Source organism: Hippoglossus hippoglossus, chromosome 7, assembly GCF_009819705.1.
Source record: "Hippoglossus hippoglossus isolate fHipHip1 chromosome 7, fHipHip1.pri, whole genome shotgun sequence".
Classification (NCBI taxonomy): domain Eukaryota; kingdom Metazoa; phylum Chordata; class Actinopteri; order Pleuronectiformes; family Pleuronectidae; genus Hippoglossus; species Hippoglossus hippoglossus.
The window spans coordinates 6,960,480-6,981,551 of NC_047157.1; the positions used below are offsets into that span (position 1 = coordinate 6,960,480).

General features: G+C 40.5%; 1 protein-coding gene across 6 annotated transcripts in view; it reads right to left on the reverse strand.

The window, feature by feature from the left end:
• Positions 1-3,115: 3,115 nt before the first annotated feature.
• Positions 3,116-21,072, reverse strand: part of LOC117765290 (potassium voltage-gated channel subfamily KQT member 2-like) — a 29,495-nt gene continuing 11,538 nt past the window's right edge. The window contains exons 2-17 of one of the 6 annotated variants that reach the window (XM_034591737.1): positions 19,713-19,803; positions 19,493-19,619; positions 19,021-19,196; positions 17,571-17,696; positions 17,340-17,450; positions 15,298-15,393; positions 15,111-15,205; positions 14,408-14,467; positions 12,932-12,961; positions 12,129-12,182; positions 11,111-11,310; positions 9,296-9,313; positions 8,388-8,493; positions 7,328-7,459; positions 5,819-5,912; positions 3,116-5,582 (exon numbers count right to left, since the gene is read on the reverse strand). In XM_034591737.1, the coding sequence (XP_034447628.1) occupies positions 4,725-5,582; positions 5,819-5,912; positions 7,328-7,459; positions 8,388-8,493; positions 9,296-9,313; positions 11,111-11,310; positions 12,129-12,182; positions 12,932-12,961; positions 14,408-14,467; positions 15,111-15,205; positions 15,298-15,393; positions 17,340-17,450; positions 17,571-17,696; positions 19,021-19,196; positions 19,493-19,619; positions 19,713-19,803 (2,374 nt within the window). In that variant the 3' untranslated portion in view covers positions 3,116-4,724. Of the gene's footprint in view, positions 5,583-5,818; positions 5,913-7,327; positions 7,460-8,387; positions 8,494-9,295; positions 9,314-11,110; positions 11,311-11,473; positions 11,635-12,128; positions 12,183-12,931; positions 12,962-14,407; positions 14,468-15,110; positions 15,206-15,297; positions 15,394-17,339; positions 17,451-17,570; positions 17,697-19,020; positions 19,197-19,492; positions 19,620-19,712; positions 19,804-21,072 lie in introns of those variants that run through there. The other 5 variants (XM_034591739.1, XM_034591738.1, XM_034591740.1 and 2 more) reach the window with 5 other exon arrangements.

Consider the following 21,072-nt stretch of genomic DNA (forward strand, 5'->3'; position numbering starts at 1 on the left):
AACTGCAGGGTCTTTGTCAAGTTAAGTTTCTGAAGATGAGATTCAAACCATGGTTGAATATTGAAAAGATGGACTGTAGAATTCTAACCTCACAGTCTCTTAATATTTAAAATAACATGGGTTATCCGACATGTGCTGTTATGTGATCATCACAGTGTTTTATAAACTCTATATAATTGTAAATAGTGACATAATTTATACTATTTATACAGCTGACTTCTTTCTTTGTCTTCGCATGCAAACATAAACAGTTGCGACTTTGCTGTCTAACAACTAGTATATCAAACTAATTAGTCAAGTCAGGTTATGCATCAATACGATTGTTATATCCTTCCTCTGAGCTGATAAATGGATGACTTGTCTTGCTCCAGGCAGAAGCCTTGAGGGAACTAAGATCAATGCAATCTGGTAATTGTCTGATGATTAATGATGAACTGTGTGTTCTCAATTAGGTTTTGTTCAATGTATTATTCTCCTGCAGGAAACAATATCTGGACATGCTAAATTTTTAATATTGTTTACCCAGAACTGGAATATTGTCATCATGGTCACAGGAATCAGATCGCATTAAGTTTGCACTCTGAAGGTCCTCATGTGAGGAGAATGAAAAAATAATCTCAGTGTGTTTTAGGTCATATATTTACCCTAGTTATAAATCCCTGTTTTTTAATATATGTATTATATTTTGTCCCTTTTTAACACATTGATATGTCTGAGTATAAGAGCCAGGCTTTTCCACTGGGTAATGACAACAGCAATTATTTGCAGTCATGAAGCATTAAACCAACACACATCGCCCTTGTTGTTTTGCAAAGCCTTTGTCTGAAATGCAGCCAATGTGTAATGAATCTAGATTGTGATACGCTCACCAGTATTATCTACAAACCCGTTAATCCCCCACACCTATCGTCATTACAGACCTGTGTGTTTGTGTGTCACAGAGAGGGAGAGGAAGGTCACCCATGTCCGCTCTCGGTGGACATCGATGCTGTACATAAATAAAATGTTTGCACGGAGACCACCGGACCAGCACTGTGCACAAACACAGCTGGTGTCAAGGACACAGAGTCGTTTCTTCCTCTCAGCTGTAGATGTAGAAAAGTCACCTCCAGCAAATGAAGGCTTCATATTTGATCTGAGCTCATTAAGAGAAACTGCACGTACATACCGTTCATTTATGGTATTTATACATCAGTGTCATTTGTTCTAATGAAAAGGTGAAAGTGGGAGGCTATGGAAGACCTTTTGATTGCATTCCTGTCATTGCACGTCGGTGGTGAAACATGTGAGCACACATACCATTACCACAATGCATAGAGTCCATCTGTTTTGGCCTCTGGTTCGACAGAGTCAGATCACTAATGGTTTCATCGATTGTTGGCTCTTATCATTCATCACCAGGGTCAATGTCCCACATCTATCTAATGGTCCTGTTTAAACACACATCTCTCATCATTGTGCAGAGGGGCACAAACAAAATGAGCAGCTTTATCACTCTGTTCATGATGCAAAGTGGCCATGTTGAAGAAACATTCAAATTGCACAAATTCAGTTTGGAGTTATGTTAATTAAACTTTAGCAAAACCCTGAGTCTCTTCTTGATATATCACACAAAGTTGCATTTTCTGACCAGACAGGTAATATGCATGTCTTCCCTACCACCTAGATTCTATTTCACATGCTTGTCCCTGGTTGTTTGTCCTCTGCTCTGAGCTCCGGGTGGTCAAGACGTCTGCAATTCCCCAGCCGCTGCAGAGAGTAAATAAGCCTTACGTGCCGTGTCACCATCATTTGACTTTTATTAATGAGCCAATCAATTCCTATGTGTATCACCCTTTCAACTCAAATCCTGACCTCACCACACTTAACAAATTGGCTGACCTGGTGTTGATCGCGAGGAATGGAAACGCTCCTTTGCTGCTTTGTTCACGTTTTCATTTTCATTTACAATCACCAATGGCTGTTAAATAGATTGTTAAATAAAAATCCTTCAAGCAACAGCAATGAAGAAAATCAACACTCTGCTGACGTACACACACACTAAGAGAGGAAGTCATTTTAGGTTGTGTAACTTTGGTCTGGGGTCTCTTTTGGGGGCACAACATACGCTATTATTGTAGATTAACCTTTTTGGTCTGGCTCTTTCTGGAAAAGAGAAGAGCTTCCCAGTTTGGTACGGAGGAGCTTTTACGCCTGCACAGAGCTCTGAACACATCCAACACCCGTGCAGGTGGTGAACCAGGTCCCATTGTCCATTATCATTGGTTGTCACTCACTAATGCTTTTGAGGATGAATGGAAGTAAATCCTCTCAGCCAGGTTCCCAAATATTGTTGAGAGCTTTTACTGGTTGTGATGAATCACACCTTAAAAAGGGTTTGTAAGTTGTCATTGAAGGTTTTATTAGTGGTAAAAGAATTGATTAGCAATGCTTTGTTGATCAGTTATTGATTACCTACAAGTCGTGTAAGCTCACAAGCTCATGTGGCCACCTTTAGGTTCCATTCATTCAAATAAATATTATCACGTAGTAATCAATTAATACTTGTGGTTTCAGATTTCTAATAAGCCATGAATCAGATTATAGGTGAGTATGTGAACTATGATTTTTGACCAGATTCTCTGAGGGTTTATCCAAAGAGCAAGTAATTCATTACAGGGTCACAGCGAAAAAATGTTCTGCTGGAGGATTATTCACCTGCTGGAGAAACCTTTCCAGCTACAGTGGTAAAGAAAATTTGGTAAAACCTTTGAATTTTGCCCCATGTGTGTATATTGTGTCTTAAAATGCAGTCAGATATCAATTATAAACACATACAATCGTTTTTTAACTCTATTTTAGTAACATACAAACATATTATATTGTTCTGGTCAAAATGTATACGTTCTTATTGAAGGAACACATGTGAACCGTGAGGTGCCTATAAATCTAATCACCCTCCCACAATCTGTAGTTTTATCAAGCACCCACTCAAAGAAGCTCTTGGCTGCCATCTAGTGAAACGTGGCCACCATTACACCACATTCCTGATAAACTTACACCCAGCAGAGCACCTTTACAGCTTCAGTGACAAGGAGGGTTTGAAACAACAGAAGATCAATGAGATGCTTTTCAATGATGTACAAAGTTTTATTATTGAAGAGAAAGACAGTGCAGTTACATGAGGGTGCTGAACTAAAACCACTGTTTCATGTAAGAGTGAAAGGAGGGGGAACAAATTTTCCGCAGGTTTGTTTATTCTTTTAAGAAAACCTACAGATTGTGTGTGAACAGAATCCACTAACTGAAATCCTTCTTCTGCTATCACATCCATATTCCAGAGTTAATTTTAAAATGCTAAAGTAGATTTTCTATGACTCCTGTTAGCATCATCTGTGGTCAAATGTATTATAACCTCCAGCATCTGTTCTGAGGACATAGTCAAACCTATAACACCTGGAATAGTACATGAAATGTTAATACTGATTTATTGTACTTATAAAACAAAGGATTTTGTCATGAAAAATAAGGCCATGTTGATGTTTTTAAAGGACGGTTCTCGATTGCCTCGCTCGATTTTTATTGCATTTTCTCATTTAGTGCAGAACAAACGTATCTACAAGAAATCTAAATGATTGACATATGCATCACAGCATAAATCTCCCTTATGGTTTACTCAGTCCAACATCAGCACTAATTGTTGTGTAATAACAACACAAAACGCACAAGTTAATGTCAACACATATAGAGTGTGCTAATAAACATCTGCCTCTGCATACATAATCCATGAATTCATGTATTTGCCCAGAAAAGAAGAGCCATGAAAGTAGCGAGCTCAGGCTGCCTCTCACAGGAGTGGAATTCCAGCAAAGCTCCCTAAAAATCAACACACTGTGGCTTGAAACCAGTCATGCATGCACATTGTAATGTGTATTCAGTGCTCTGTACAGACGGGCAACACTCAGTGGGTTGTTGTGCTGACTTTTTGCCACTGTTTGGTTTTTGAAGCCTGCCTTTAAACACTGTCCTTAAATCAACCGTTTAACATGCCATGCAGGACGTTCTCTGGTTTACTGGTGGGGGAAGTATCTGCAATACTTTGAGGGGAGTTTCTCTTTACTATTTTATTAAACACCAGGCGGAATTAATGATGCTGAAAAGCAAGCACTTTTTTTTTTTTTTTTTTAACTCTGCAGGAATCTAATTGATTATCATAGCTAAGATTTTGGCATCATCATAACACCTCAAGTCATTCAAAGGTATAGAAGCTATCAAGACACTACGCTAACCACATGATAAGACTAACAATCTTTGCTTTACTAACTGCCACTGTGGTTTCAAAGATAAAGTGGTTTAACAGAAGAAGTGCACTCGCCACTGAAAGAAAGCGAAGGGATGTTCTCGTTTCAAATCTAAGTCAAGTTCAGTGCAAAATCAAATCATCACCACACATCACACACGTATCTGCCATCACTGACAGATCAAAACTCAGTAGAAGGCAATGCACGTGTAATTTAGCATTTTCTTGTCAAGTATAACATCACAAACAAAAAATGTGGTAAAGGACCACCCCGTTGGTTTTTATAAGAACATATTTTACCATCTTCTGTAATAAAGAGCTAATCCCATCCATTCACTCAACCTTTGATAGTCTGTGACTGCATCAGACATCAGTCACTTGGCTGCACGGTCTGGTGACAGGTCTCCTGTGGGCCACTGAAGCACTGATCTCATTCGCCATGAATCTACTTCAGTCCTGGCCACCCCCTCTCTCCACATGAGACCTCTCCAGTGAAGGACAGAGGTGAGGGGGCATACAGGTCTGAGTCTGTGTCTGATTCCCCCTCTGCTATGAAGGGTCTGACTCTGGCACAGAGTGAAGTTCCAGGTCCAGCTTCAGTCCCTCCTCCCGCTCCCCCTCCTGAGCCTGTGAAGAAAGGAGGCCCAAAGAAGTCCTCCTTGGCCTGGGAGATGCTGAAGCCGCTGAAGGAGCGCTCCAGCTCCTCGTGGTCAACGGACGGGATGGAGAGAGACGTGTCGCTCTCCACAGCGATGGCATCCTGCTGACACCTCTGCCTCCTGTGGCGCCTCCTGTTCTTGGAGCAGCTCTCTCTGCTGTTGCCACCCGGGCCAGATGACGAGCGGTCGTGGACCGGAGCAGGAGGAGGCGGAAGGCGGAACAGGTTGGGCGAGCGCTCGCCGCTGCCACCGACCGGTGAAGGCGTGTTGGCCACGCTGCTGTTCCAGGCAGGCTGGCTGAGGGGGTGCTGCATTTGGTGCTGCCAAGAGGTAGAGGGGCGGCTGTGGCTGCCAGAGGGAGTACCCACCGACCTGGCCACAGACTGACCCAGTAAAGGATCTCTCTTTTCAGAGGACCCATCAGAGCATGGGACATCTGCAGGGGAGCAGGATTTCACCTCCTTTTCTTCCTTCACCTCCTCTCTTCCCTCCTTCTCCATCTTGCACTCCTCTGGGCTGTGATAAGGCGGAGCTGGATACGGCTCTTTGGAGTTGAAAAAGGCGTCTGTTTCAGAACGAGGGATGCCCATGCGCTGCACATACACGTTGACCAGGAAATCAAGTTTCCTGTCCATACCCGTCACCTGCAGGAAAAAAATAAAACACATGATGAAAAAATGTAGTTCCTTCACCAGAATGAAAATATACAGCCCTGCAGAAAAATTAAGAGACCACTCCAGTTAATTCCAGTTTCTGTTTAATTTAGAATTTTGGAGAAATGTTGCAAGTAGTTCTGTTATTTTTATTCTAACACAGACCAATGAATAATAAGAGCAGAGAAACTGATCGTACACATTTTACAGACCTGGGTGAAACCTACCTGTTTCTCCACTTTGACCATACGTCCCATCATGCTCTGGTCCTCTGCAGCGTCTCCGTCAGCTTTAGGACCTTTACCAACTATCTGGTCAACTCTAGCATTTAAGAAAGGTAACATCAGCCATTATCAGTCTGCCACAAAGGTTTAACATTTTTAGTGAAGAAATGCATGATGCCATTATGAGAATTACTTCTAAATGGAAAATAATCAAAGAAAGCATGTATGTGGATGGTATACATCAAGATACAAGTAAATGTGTTTTGTATGAATGAACACTGAGTAAGTAAGGATTTCAGGTGGAGGATGTGGATGCATGCATTATGAGGTGAGGCCGTTTTTTAACTGAAACAAAAAGGTGAATAGAGGGATCATTTTGTCTCGGGTCAAAATGCATCACTTGGCATGCTTCATGCTTCATTTCTATTGCATCCTACCAGGGGGAGCTCTCGCTATATGTCTCTACAGTATGGGATCAAGCATCTAGCACTGTCAAACCCCTGTTGAGTCAGGCCATATGACAGGGCTCATTAACATTCACTGAGAAAGTCTCACATTTTTTACCTTTTCTTAGTTAACAGCTGATATAATGTGACCTAAGAGCTAATATAACAACACAACATCATGAAAAATGTTGCACATAAAACAGTCCTACAGTTGATTAGATCTTTAAAAGGGATTTCATGCATCTCGTTGTACTCCGGCTCAATGAGACAGGTCACTCGGCTTGAACTCAAAAGGGGTGCCATCAATCAGAAAATAATAAGGTAGCATGTAACTGCTTCGATATTGTGTCCCTGGTACAAGTAGCATAATGCTGGTCAAATGGTCATTCTAAAGGTGCAGTCTATTAACCTAACCTAGGACCTTCAGTGGACTTCTTATGGCGTGGTGTTGAAGGGGCAGGGGGGCCCACAATCATATCTATCCTGGCAAGGCACACAGAGACGATATGAGTGCAATGCAAAATGAAGCAACGTGGGAATCACATCAGCTGTGGAGAACGAGTCCCAATATATTCCACATACCCAAGACATACAGTGAGTCTGACTGTGGATGGAAGGTGTATGTATGTATTTGACTGTTGGAATATATTTATCCTACATGTTCCACCTTTAAGGGATCAAGATGGGAGAAACTGATTTGTGGGGAGGGAAAACTGATATAGAAAACAATCTGAATCACACATCAACGCTGTATATCTCAAAGGAATCAGAGAGGCATTCAGAGTGAATCATATTTCTGGAGATAAAGACTATAGATATAAAACTGAGATCTGAATACAACACATGTGGCTGAGCAAATGAAACAGTGACCGTGTCACAACATGTGTGTATCCAGTGACACCACAAACATCACACATCTTTAGTACTACACTGTAGAGTGCAACAATACTAGTTATTGAACAAAAGATAGGTAATCACTCTAATAATACCTTTAAAAAAACGAACCTACCGACGTGGCTCTGATTTTAATATGCTAAAACACACTGTAGAGTAAAATTCCACTTGCCTGGACTGTAGGTTCTTAATGCGACAAAGCATGTCCAGGTGACCTGCAGAGTACTGCTCGATCACATCCATGACATCATAAGGCCGCAGGCTCTCTTTAAACCTCCTCTTTGACACCAGGAACTTCATGATGCTGAGGAGAGACACACACATTGTGTTTTCGGGTTTTACACCAGTGTGTGACACCTCAAACAAGATCATTACAAGAATTTGACACTTCCCTGTAATTCCTTGTCAAATGATAAGTTATTATAACTATATTCTTATTCTTTATGATTGTTATTTTCCTAACTTTGCAAATCAATCTTTATTTTTCTCAAACTTTCCCCCACATCTCATCTTTACAGAAGGGTAAATCTTCAGGTCAAAATATTAACAGGGAGTAAACTCCATCTGTTGATTGTTGTTTTTATTGCCCTTGGTTTGTGTGTCTGTTAGCAGGATGGAGCTGTGAGCTGGAGATTTGATCAAGTCGTGGATCCAGGAATTTCACTTTCTGTAAATTTGCAAGATGGCGTTAGCCTTAGCGGAGGGATGAGCACTCATTTAGCACCTCAGGTTAACCCATGACATAGTTGACTCCAGGGACAAGCTCATGAGTACATTTTGTATGTTGTCAAACCACTGTTTTCAAAGACATTAATGAACTTTTTACGCTTAAACATATAGTTTATTATATAAACTAAATAATGATCATTATGTGGTCATAATTTATTATCATATTTTTGAAAAAAAGAATTTTTGAAAAAAACCAGAATGTCACTCAGCAGACTGCAAACTTCCACCAAGGCCCAACAGTCTCCTTATGAAACCACATTTAAATTCACTAGATCACTAGAAATCTGATTATCTAAACAAACTATTAAGAAATAACCTGGAGGTTTATGATATGATATGATGCTCAAGTTTCCATCCTAACCCTTCCATCTGAAGTATCTCAGTGATGTCATCATAAGAACAAACATTATTAGACATCACAGATTGGAAATGTGGCCAAAACTAAGAAAGTCTACTCAAGATCACCCAAACCCTGCAACAGTGACCATAGAGTAAACGCTTACCAGATTGCCCGTATTGTAACCTTCAACCCTGGAGGTAATTCCTGGGTGGCAAACTCACAGTTGCAGCTCTTGTCGTCGCCCATTTCCTCTCCTGGGAGGCTCGCCTCTACAGAGCAAGGACAAGGACAAGCTTAAAGAATATTTCACTGACTTCCACGCGGCCAGCGTAGACAACAGAAGCAAAGCAGAGCAGTCGCTTTAAAAGTGTAAAATTCAATAGTGGTTGGTTTCAAGCCAGTGAGCCGGTTTGTGAGCGTAGTGAGCGAGCTTTGTGGAACAACAGAAAAAAGACCGGGTGCAGAATTGAAGGATAGTGCTGATGGAATAAAGCTTTGTTAAAACCTTTAATGACAAGTACTCTCTTCCCACCACCAATGACAGCGTAGATTAGCATAATCGCTAGCATGTTTAGCTTAGCCAGAAGGCTAATCTATGGATTTTGGAGCATAGTGCATTCAGGCAAAGGTGTCAAGGCTTAATCACTGTTGATCAGATATTAGATGAGAATCTGGTAGGGAAAGTGAGGTCTCTTCATGCAAAATAAAACAAGGATTTTGGTCATTTTTGTGACTGGGATAATTTTGGATCATCTTGGCATCACTTGACTTGAACCCGGTTTAGCTTCTAAAGTACCACCACTGTAAGTAAATATGTATAATCGCTCTTACACTCGTGAGGAACACTTAAATCATCACATGCTTGCTCTCAGCGACACTTCAGGTTCAGATCCTTAAGTGATGATGGAGGAAACCCCATATAAGACAAAATCCAAATAAAAAGGGTTCATGTCAAGTGAACAAATATCAGCAGATTTTAGCATGCAGGTATCTCAGACTGGTGACGCTGACTTGTCGTTTGATTATTTTCGCATCGTAGCCAACCAACAAAATATCAACCCAATGTCTTACTTATTAAACCTTCAATTGCTGCAGAAAGAGAGAGAGGAGAGACATGGGAAAAGATTTGTTATGGATTCTAGCAGGATGACAATGGCTGACAAATCAATTCCAAACATGGAAACTGGTGGTGTCCACTGAATGGTTTCTAGTTCATGTTTGAAAAGGCTAGTCTCTCTTCTCTTGCATTTACACTATCTACTGAATGTATGATTGTGTTTTATGTATGATAAACTACACATCTATTATATTACAGAGTATATAGTCTTAACTGAAGACATGTCAAGATGACTTGTCCAACCTGGAGAACGCTTCAGTCCAAAGTCTTCGTCCTGCATTTCAATCAGCACTTTACCATGCCATGAAGCGGAAGAAGAAAACTAATGAGAATAGGTTAAAAATGTTTAACAAAAAGGCAAATTAACAGTGAAGGAGATAAATATATTTGTAGATAGTGACACAGTGGCCTGGATGACGTATGGATGCAGTTGGGCTGTCTGGCAATAAATGATAGATGGACGCCGATGTCCAAACCAACAGCCATCTCTCTCCCCAGCATTATGTTGAAATGTCGGCTGCAAAATGTCCCCATACTCCTCATATGTTCAAATACATGCAGGAAAACTACACAGCAGCTTTACCTGCATGACAAACGAATCACAGTTACTGCATCTTAAAGAGGCTTGTTTGCAATTTATTAAATGCCATCAACAGGCAAATGAAAATGTATCTTTTCATTTATTCACCATCTTGAAGTCTAATTCAAAACATTGATTTTCCTAAAAGAAAATGCATATTTGTGTTCTTCCTGAGAATTAGATACCACTCTCAACTCTGACTGCTAAATATGAAGCTGGATATCTTATTTGAGCAAAAACAACATGAAATCATATTACATTTATCCTGTATTTGCACGTGCTTGTGGGTGTATTTAATTTTTTCTACTTTGAACAGAGACATGCTTGTTGTTTCTTCATGTATATAATCTCCATGTTATGTTAAGATAAGATAACCAACCGCTGGTTCCATCTGGCTTATATTTGCATAGAAGCTGCTTCCAATCTCTATGCTAAAATATGCTAACCTATAGCTTCATATTTACCATACAGATATCTTAAAGCCACTTCAGTACAATTTTAGGTTTCACTGCTGAGTTTATTGTTTCATGATATCATAGACTGTATTTAAAGATGGCGGAAGCATCTCCTCTTCCTCCTGTTGTACAAAAATGAAGCCAAAATATTACGGATATGGGTGCCGCCATCTTGTGCTTTTGATGTCTTTTGGAGCCAGAGTCTATGCAGTAGTTATTGTGGTGTGGAGCCACGGTATCCAGGTCCCACTGATACATGAGCTTGACCAATCTTAGCTGTCAATCATAATTTCCACCTGTTTCTACACCATCATATAACTGATCAGAGCCAAATTTAAGATAGAAATAAACTGAACATACAACAATGTGATAAGAATTACCTAAAATCACCTATGACCTAAAATCACCTTTGACCTAAAATGACCTAAACATATATTTAATGTGTACTTTCCCATTGACTAACATGGAGGATGACCTATATTTCATCCAGCCACCAGGGGGTGATCAAAATGATTTGGCTTCACTTTTTGAGAGCTGTCATGTAAGTCCATCTTTATGAACAGACTATGTTTTAAATGATAGTAATTTATGTTGCTATATAAGTGATAGACTATTTGTTATTCCTTAAACAGAGCTGTCCTTGGAAAGTTTACATTTGACACCACCCTTCTCTGCCCCCCTTATCTGGTCAGATGTTACTGGTCAGACGTCAGACGAGTGTAGGGTTCCCTCACCCTCTGAGTTTTGGCGTGAAGCGCTGCCCCGGCCCCTGAAGCTGTGCTTGGGCCCTCGGTTCTTATCAGTGAAGCTCCAGGTCTTGGAGACCTTGCTGGGACTTCCCTCAGCGCCCTCCTCTGCCCCTGGAGACTGGGCCTTTCCCTTGGAAACCTTGGACGGACTGGGAAACACCTTGTCCTTCAGGCTGGCCTTCCGACTACACAACAACATGAGGAGAAATGTTACATATTTCTTTCTTTATAGTTTCATCAATATAAATAACTAAAAGAGACTATATGTCTTTATCCTACTGCTTTGTGGCTTTAAGTGTAATTTGAAGAATTTGTATGATTCAGCACTGTTGTGTGGATAATTCTTACCTCAGCAGAAATGCAAAATGGGCAATGTCCTACAGCAGAAGGCGCCATGTCCACATACGAACATAGTGGAGCATTCAGTGGGTCAGGCAAGCAGCAGGAAGCTAAAAGCAAGCATGCATGGGAAGCAAAGGGACCCTGCACGAAAGAGCTGTGGTCTCACTCTGTGCAAAAAAACATGAACACAAGTCATGCAAAATAATCCACCGTCATACTGTACACGCCCCGCCTGATATACGGCCGGCCAAAACGAGACATATTGTTAGGTACTCAGCGTTATGCAACTTGCCTGCTGAACAGAAAGTTTGTAAGGGCTGATTAGGCAAACGAAGGCAGCAAGCAAATCAACTGCACACTAAATAGAAATCATAAATCAACTGTGACAGGGAGGTAAACAAAGATGTATATCTGCATTTTATCTGAGTAAATGGAAAAAGGTGTGGGCAGATTAGCTCTTTTATAATAAGCATACAGCTTTTCATGTAGATATTAAGGGCTGAGCTGCACTACCCTATGAACTGTAAACTAGTCAAATGTCTTGTGCGATTCCTCTACCTTTACTGTACTTCTGTTTAAAGAAGAAGGGGAACAGAGGTAGGGATGGAAGGACACACACAGACTTGCAGTGCAGCTGTTAGTATCTGTGCAGCAACTATACCTAATGGTTCTCGGACAGCACCCGCAAAGTCTGTCTTTGTGTGCATTTTCATTACTGGAGTGCAGGGCAGTAGAGGAGACACAAGAAAAGATAAAATAGCAGTGGATACAGTCACAAAAACAGCAGTGTGTGCCATACTGTGATGCCAGTAACACTTTATTGTACTGTAGTTGTAGTTGAGAATTCATCTGCAACCTCTTTGTCAACCATAACATGTAGAGCTCAATGTGTCTTTTGTGCTTGGACTGAATTTAGATTTTTCAAACTTAGACACAAAACATGCAAATGGCTTACAAAGGGCTAAGTCACGATGAAGTGTTACTACATTGACAATATTTACACTTGTTTCTTTTGTCAAAAACAGTGTGATTAAAAAGTCAAGCGAGGCTCTTTCAGTGTTCAAAACCATTTTTCCTGCGGTGATGCTGAAAGCTATAGAGTTCCAAAGAACAGCTTAGTGGTGAATATTTCACAAAGCTGCCGGTTGGGAGCGAGGACAGAGTGAGCTGATCTTAGAGCACCATGTGAGCAAATGCAGCATGACTGTTCTTGAAGGAGGCACTTAACACACAGCCACGTCCATGTATGACACGCATCAGGACTGACAGTGTCTCCCACAACACACACACAAATGCGCGCAAATCCACACACACACGCACACACACAGGTGTGGTATAACACACATTCCTCCAACATGAGTACACTCCCCCAAGAAGAGTGCAGTTCTTAGCAGCAGCTAAGAGCAGAATTGAAGAGAAGCCAAACAGAGGTGAAGGAAGATAAAAACCAATCAGATCACAGACCTGGGGGAGGTTTCTGCCTGAGACTCTTTCCTGTGAGGAGAAGAGAAGCACACGGTTACACAATGCAACTCATTCGTGTATGATACTATGTTATCATTAACACTGCTTATCACTTTTCCTGAGGTTTCTACGTTTTGCCTGTAGGAATTTTTTTTTTTGTGGTCGTAGTAGTTTTTCCTCACTCCAGTCGGGGTCAAGGGCAGAAGATGTGGCACCTTGTACAGATTGTTTAGCCCTTTGAGGAAAACTGTGACTTGCGAATATGAATTATAGAATAAAGTTCAATCACTTTTCTAGCAGGATAGAAAACCGGGAGGACTATAAAGTAACTCAAGACACAATAAAATGGATGTGTATGTCGAAAGGTTATTGGTTTAAGCCTGTAGCTACACATTTTCGGCCACTTGGAGGCAGTGTAAACAAGATGTGAACATAATACACTGAACAGTACACAGATGACACTATTAGCAATATAAGCATTCATTTGAAATTGTTAAACACCTTATAAATGTTAGGCAAACAGTTACTCTCTTTTAACTCTGTATTTTTCTCTATATAGTCTACACAGAAACATGTAGCTCCAGTGACGGATCTGGAATTTTTCTAAATCAGGGGGCATAAAGGGGCCACAGCTTACACAGCATAGCGTATATACAGTATATATATAAACATATACCAGCATCCATGCACAATTCTTGATTCAGTAAGGTGCACATTTGATTCATTCCTTATTTACCGTGAGCTCTTTGAGCAAAGCCACACATCATTGAATATATTTTTAAATGACATTGTGTACTTCAAAAAAGCTTTAAAATAAAAAATTGTCAACACATTTTCATGTTATGTCTTATTCGTATTATTAGTGAATACGAAGTGAGTTTTAAAAAAAAAAGACTACTGGCAGGACAGGGGCACTTCAGGGCCAATCAGATGTCGGCTGGGGCCAGTGACTCCCGCCCCCTGTATTTCTCTTTAGGGCTCTTTTGAAATAAAGTAATCCATTGTAGCCATTTAAAAAGCTCTTAACCAGCATTTAGCTATGACGTGAATTGGAGTCGGATTTCTGGCAACAGGACAAATTTGACCCAATTTAATTTTCTTTCAGTGGTCTCGGTCACCGCCATTTCTTGTGATATTAAATTGAATCTTCAGCCTTGTTACATTTTCCATTTCATTTTCCATTACATTCCATGTTTTGATTGGCTGCCTGCTGTTGAGTGATAGCTCTCTCTGGGTTTCCTATCATATCTGACCTCTTCCATTTTACAGTTATGTCAGCCTTGTTAATAAAATAATATTGATCCATGCAGCTTTTACATGGATGGTAAATTATTTTCTTTTTCAAATTTGTATTCTTTATTTCAAGATTATTGCTTCACTGTTAAATCATTATTATCATCACCTGTATTGTCACCATTAACATCCTGATATCATTATCGTCATCATTGGCTGCATCACTGCCCATCATGTTTATACCTGAATGACTTGCCCTTCAGATTCCTCAGCAGGTCCAGTTGATTCAGGGGTGGAATGAGTCTGAGAAAAGACAAAAAGCATTTTGTCATTCTGTCAACAGAACTGTTCAGTGTTCAAAGGTTAGATGTTGCCGTCGGGCACTTTGAAGCTAATTCCATTTGGTTTGGCAGTTCTCTGTTCTTTCTGCTCATCACCTTTTCAACTCAAATTACGGCTGGAAAGAAAATCATCTCCAAACAGAGCAGACAAGCAGCTATCGTTTTCTTCTTCCAGACACTTAAAAGGCAGAAATCTGCACTGTGAAAGTCAAGCTTGACGGCTTATCTGCTGATTCATTCAGCTGGATGGCAAAATAAGTGGTTAATTTACAAAGTAGCCACTGGCAGTGTTTGTCGTTTGAACAGCATTTCAGAGAGGTTTTTGGTGTCACTGCCAAAACACCAGCCTCCCCCACTGGAATATTACCCTTATTAAAGCAAAAAGAGAAAAGCCACAGCACCGGAGTGTGATTATTCACATCACAGAGTCTTTTATCTGATTCAACAAAAACAATAAGAAGAGGATTTTATATAGGTGCAGTCTTCCACTGGCTTTCCCAGTATTCAGAAACACGGGACTTACGGCAAAACAGTTGTATTTGTTGGCTGAATAATGCACAACATTTTGCATATACAACATTATTCGGCCAGTTTCTTTCTCTTACCTGTACATTGGAATAGCTACAGTGTCCTCATAAAATTCCCATGTGCACAGCAGATCTGTGCGGGACAGGTTGGTAGCATAAAACCTCCAAGCAGCCTGGAAGGAGAGAGAGAGATGTAAGGAGATGATCTGTTTGATAAATCTCTCCATGCTGATGTTATGGTGCAGTGTTTGATAGACGTGTGAACCTGGATGAGGCCCGCTGCAGGGCTGCGTCTCTTCTCAAAATGTTTCTGCCTGTGCTGCTCCTGGACTTTTAGGGCAAAGCCAGATCCCAGGATGCCCTGAACAGAGGAGAAGTTATCAGTAAACGTGATTGACCTCTGCTGGCCAGAGGTTGGAATTGCAAGAACAGCAAGTTGTCTCCTCCAACAGCCCAGTGAAACAAGTATCACAGATGTTCACATGTCTGCAGAGCCTCCACGTGTCAGAAAAGTTAGAGCATGCTGAAGTCCACCACAACCATTACATTGCTGAGTGTTTCCTGTTATCTGAGTGCTGTTACAGCAAAACACGGTCCAGTTAGACTGAACGGGTCTGAGCTGCTTATTCACAGCTTACTGCTGACATCCTTAGATGTACGGTAAAATGCTGAGCATTTAACAGCAACTGACAAATACATCACTGACTGGAGCTACCACATCATAAGCTGACAGCTTTCTGAATGTTCTTCTGAAAGCAGCAGAGTTTTGGTTTCAGGAGAAGTTTTCAGCTCATGACGACAGTCCAAGCACCACGCTGGACAGATGTCTGATTCATTTAGAGTGCTCTATTTACTAAGTAACTAGAGTAGCATCATAAAAGACTAAATATGTATTAGATGGCTTATAAACCAAACTGTATAAGGTTGTGCACATCATTGTCCAGTGTATATTGTATATTATTGTCATGGGAGATATAGCGGATGCGGTGGTGATCGACATCCAGGATCCTGGATGCTGCTCAATGAGGCAATTAGATGTAACCGAGTCATGATTGTTATCAGTTCCACCGCTGCTTTTCCTGCTTTGATAACGTTGAAGAAAGTCTGCTGTGAACTGTTTGAATGTTCCTGCCCTTTTGTTTATTGTTTCAGGAAGCTCCAAACTCCTGGTCGACCTTTAAAGAAAAGGGCTGCACCTCGGACCGCTCGCTCTCAGCTCACTGTGCATTCTGTGTCAGAGGGATCAGAGCTGTGGGACTGAACTGAAACTGAGCTGAGCAAAGAGTTTTTCGCTTTGCTTTAAGATTCATCACTGGTGATAACTACAATACTCATTGTTGTGAGTTATAGGTTCAATGGTGAGAAACACACTGGGTTTTATCTATAAGGCCCTTATTGGTCTTTCACCCCCTTACATCAGCTCACTACTATCTTTCAATGAGGGCTCTCATCACATACTTAAATGACTGGATGACACTGCAGGTCCCAACAAATTTTCACTGAGCTCGGTAAATCCAGTTTTTCTCATCATGCACCTGCATCATAGAATAACATACAGAACTTAAGCGCAACTAATTTGTATCAAATTTAAGTTACATTCAGCTGTTGTAGTTGATTCATTTGTTTGTAATTCTATTTTATGTTCCGTAATTATTTTTGCTATTTGGCAAATTTTACAGTTTCTTATTTGTGTTTTCTTGGAATGTTTTGTTTATTTTCTGTACTCGGCTGTATTGTAAATTAGTTCTCTAACTCAATGTATTCCGGAGTTTTAAAAAAGCTTGATTGAGTCGTTTGTTCATCACTATAAGCAACACAATAATATAGATATTTGATCTTCATGTATATATTTTATCAATTTTATATTATTATTATATTTATTTATTTCGAGATAATTACAGTGAAAGGAAATGGGGAGAGTCAGGGAGTGACATACATTAAATAGTAATGCTTTGCCATGGAACCAGGGATCTGCTGCTCAGAGCACTCATGTGGTATGTGCTCCGAGCATTACATCTACCACGTCGTCCATTTTAAACCATTGTTAACATAAAAATATTGATTCGATATCAGCGATAAAGACTGAATTGCTTTGGTTGGTTTAAATGGCCGTGCATTTGCTTCTATCAAGTACCAACTGGACACAGTGTTTCTGATGGAGGGATAGAGCAGTGATGCTGCACTAATGAGCACCACGACGGACACAAAACAAATCAACACAACTGAGGCTCTTCTACTTCTCTAGCATACTCCTCTATTCATGTATAGACTGGGTTTAAAGAACTGCTGATGAGCCCTCATACTTACAGCAGGAAGTGCGAAGAAGGCCACCCCGATCATGCTGAACGTGGCGGCCAGCAGGCGTCCGTACCAGGTCCTGGGAACCTTATCACCATAACCTATGGTGGTGAGAGTGATCTGGTGACAAGACAAAATAAAAGTCATTACAGGATTTTCAGCAGTGTGGTGCAGGTGATGGGGCAAACTGGAGATAAAATGATTAAAATCACAGAATGATATTTTTAGTTTGAATCTTACCAGTCCCCACCAGAGAGCATCAGCGTACGTCTCAAACTCATTATTTAACTCCTTCTCCACTGAGTAGACGAGGAACGAGGCCAGGATCAGACACAGGAAGCCGATGTACCACGCCGTGATGAGCTCCTGCACACAAAACCAATACAACCAGCAAAAGACAGTGTAAAGTAATAAAGTGACCTCTGCAGCTTCTCACAGGCTGGTGATGTCACCTCTGTGAATTGGTAAAAAATACAATTGTGCAATAATATTGGATATGTGAGTCAGACGCCTTCTGTGGCAAACCAATTATTTCATAAATGTATTTTTGTTTCCCGCAGCATCACACACACACACACACACACACACTGTCCACAGCTTATTAGTGAAAGCAAACAAGTCTATTTTAGAGCTTATCAGAATAAACCTGAGAGAAAAATGTGTTTCCTCACAGTGGAAAATAAATGGCTGAATATTTTATCTTAGAAACCATGTCTGAAGTGAACTTTTCATTTTTACTTTAAGTCTTTAGCATAAACAAGTTCAGTTTCACCCATAGGGATGAATACAAAACGTGTGTAAAACCTGTTACACTATATTTGTACCTGATCACATTGTTGACTGAAAAATCAGCTCTTCATGTATGTGAATGTATCTAGTAACATTTGAGAGATGGTATGATTCCAGGGGAAGGTCAGTGATCAAGGTGCTGATGTGAGATATTGCAGGATTAAAGACGTCTGAAAATATCATTTTCTATTATACCCATACAGAAAATTTGCTAAAATAACTGAACTATTCTAAAATAACTTATCTTGCAATAACAACATACTGCAATTTCCACTGGGAACTTTCCAAATCCTTATATATGCCCTGGGTTGTTTGTCTCGGTCGACCGGAGACACTACAACTTTGGTCTCCTCATGCAGGATTTCTGATTTTAAAACAAAAAAGTAGAATGGAAGTAAAAAAAGGTTGGCTTTGGTTTAATGCATCTTATTATTTTATTGGTCTAATTATTATTTTTAATTAATCATACTTTTCTCCCAAATTTGTATATATATTTTTACATATTTACACGTTCCACATAGTTTTGCGGTTACAACTGCCATGGTGGCTCATGCTTTGTGCAGCACATTATGTATTATATATATATTAAACTTAAACATTTGTTTAGTTGTCTAATCACACCCATACCCTCAGTTTTAAGATGCACAGATACTTATGATTTGTCAATAATCAATAAAAAAGAATGGTGCAACATAATCCAAAACATTTCCTTTGAATGTAACGTTTTTTATAGAATTGTCTTGACCAGATCTGTTTCCAACCAGATAAGCCAGGTGAGTAACTGGTTCAAACTCTTTAATGTTAAAGTAAATCTGAATACACAGGACATCAGCTATGGTTGGTGGAGCAGTCTACTCCTAGAGAACCTCTACAGACAAAAAGGAAACAATGTGAGGATCACCTTGCTGTGGGCGTAGACTACAGATCCGAGCAGCTTCCAGGTGCCTCCTCGTCGATCCATACGCAGCATGCGCAGGATCTGCAGGAACCTCAAGCTCCTGATGGCTGAGGTGGCAAAAACATTGCCCTGAGATCCAGCTGCCAGAACCGACACTGAGGCGATCAGCACCATGATGTCTGCAGAGAGAGAAGCAGCACACAGTCAGATGCTCTGAAGCAGTGGAAGCCAGAGTGTAGTTCACCACTGATCATATCAAAACTATATTTACTGTGGACAATATGGTCATTTTTTCTTGAAAGGTGAAAGTTGTCCAAAGTGAAGTTTCACATGAAATCATATTAAAGATGGTTCTTATCCTCACTCAAACCCGCCAGTATTTTTAAAAATGAACGAAAAAGGGAAAAGACACATTTATCATGTTTGTGTTATGTTCATCGAGGTGAGAAAATGACAAGTGGCGGTATTTTCTCACCTATGACACAGAAAGGCTTTCTGGCAAATTTCAGCCTCCCACTCCATCCTCTGTATCGACAGCAGCAGCCGGCAGCCCATATCCTCACAATGTACTCCACACCAAACACCACGATGGTCACAATTTCCTGTGGACCGGAGCAAGACGGTGGCATTAACCCTGTGATGTGGACAGTATACGTAGCATGAGTGTTATAGAATCATTTTTAAAAGACACCCACCAGTATGTACAAGGCACTCTCTGAGCTGTTTTTGAACTCTTTGATTGTTGCAAAGACGGAGAGGATGAGACAGGAGAAGACCAGCAGGAACCTGGAAGACATGACAGGGTGCAAAAATAAAACAAGTTAAAGCCTTTTCTTCATCCTGATCCTGTATTACATAGGAAGTATTTCAAGCGACATAGTGAGCTTGACTCATAACCCCAGACTGTAGAACCACAGTCTATACAACATCTGATGTCAGCAAAGACATATTTGTTCCCCGAATGTTACATGAATGCAACATAATTACTATCAAAATACAAATCAGCAAAAGAAAAAATTATAGATTGATACAACAACAAGAAATGTCACTCATGACAACTTTTCATTGTGTTCAAGTCAGATGTCCGGCCTTATAGCTCTGTTCACTATGGTTTTTAATGTTGTACTTTATGTTGCACTGTTGTTCTGCATTCTGGCCAGAGAGGAACAACATTTGACAAATGACTTGAATTTTGAATGTTCCTGGTCGAATGATATGTAAATATGTAATTGTATTTTTCAGAAATAATGTTCATCTGAATCAATCCCGGACGTCTGGTAACAGTTATAACAACTGAGTGGGTTCAGTTTGAAGAACTGAATCACAGCTGCAGACCCTGGGTAGTTCCTTCATCAGTTGAAATATCTATAATTTCACACACACCTTCATCAAGGTCCTATTAACAGTCCCATTATGAAATCACATTTCATTTCAGATCTTTATTTGAAAAATCAATTTCATCAAGATCCATAAATTATTCTCTGACAGTGAAAACGTTGGACAACACCTTGTGGCACATGTCGATGGCACCGGGGTCTCACCACAACAGCCAGAGACAAACCAGTTGCTTTTCAGCATACTTTTATTTTTTTAACACACACGTGAGGAAACATATATCAAACTCAAGTGTCCGGACCCAACCTTTTCAGGTTTCTTTGCACGGCTCAGCCCTGTCTCTGTCTGCGTCCTCTGTGTGTGTCTCTCGTGTCTTTCCCATGTGTCTCACTCTGGCAGCTCTGCTGCTGCCTTTTAAACATAAGGATCAATCAGCTAACAGCCCTCAGCTCCCAGCCACCTCCATGCCCACACCCCTCACAATGCTAAAGAAATGCCTGATCCAGATCTGCACTCTAATGTAATGGGTTCTTCTCTGACCCAAACCACATCCTCCCACCAAGAATACAATACACACTCCTGACAAATAAAAATCTTGTTTTTCAGAAACAACCTTCGTCTGGATAAACCTCTGGGAACAGTTAACACTGCAGCAGTTTAAGAAGTGTGAGTGGGTTCACAGAAAAGCTGAATGAGTAATTACCGCTGCAGATCTTGGGT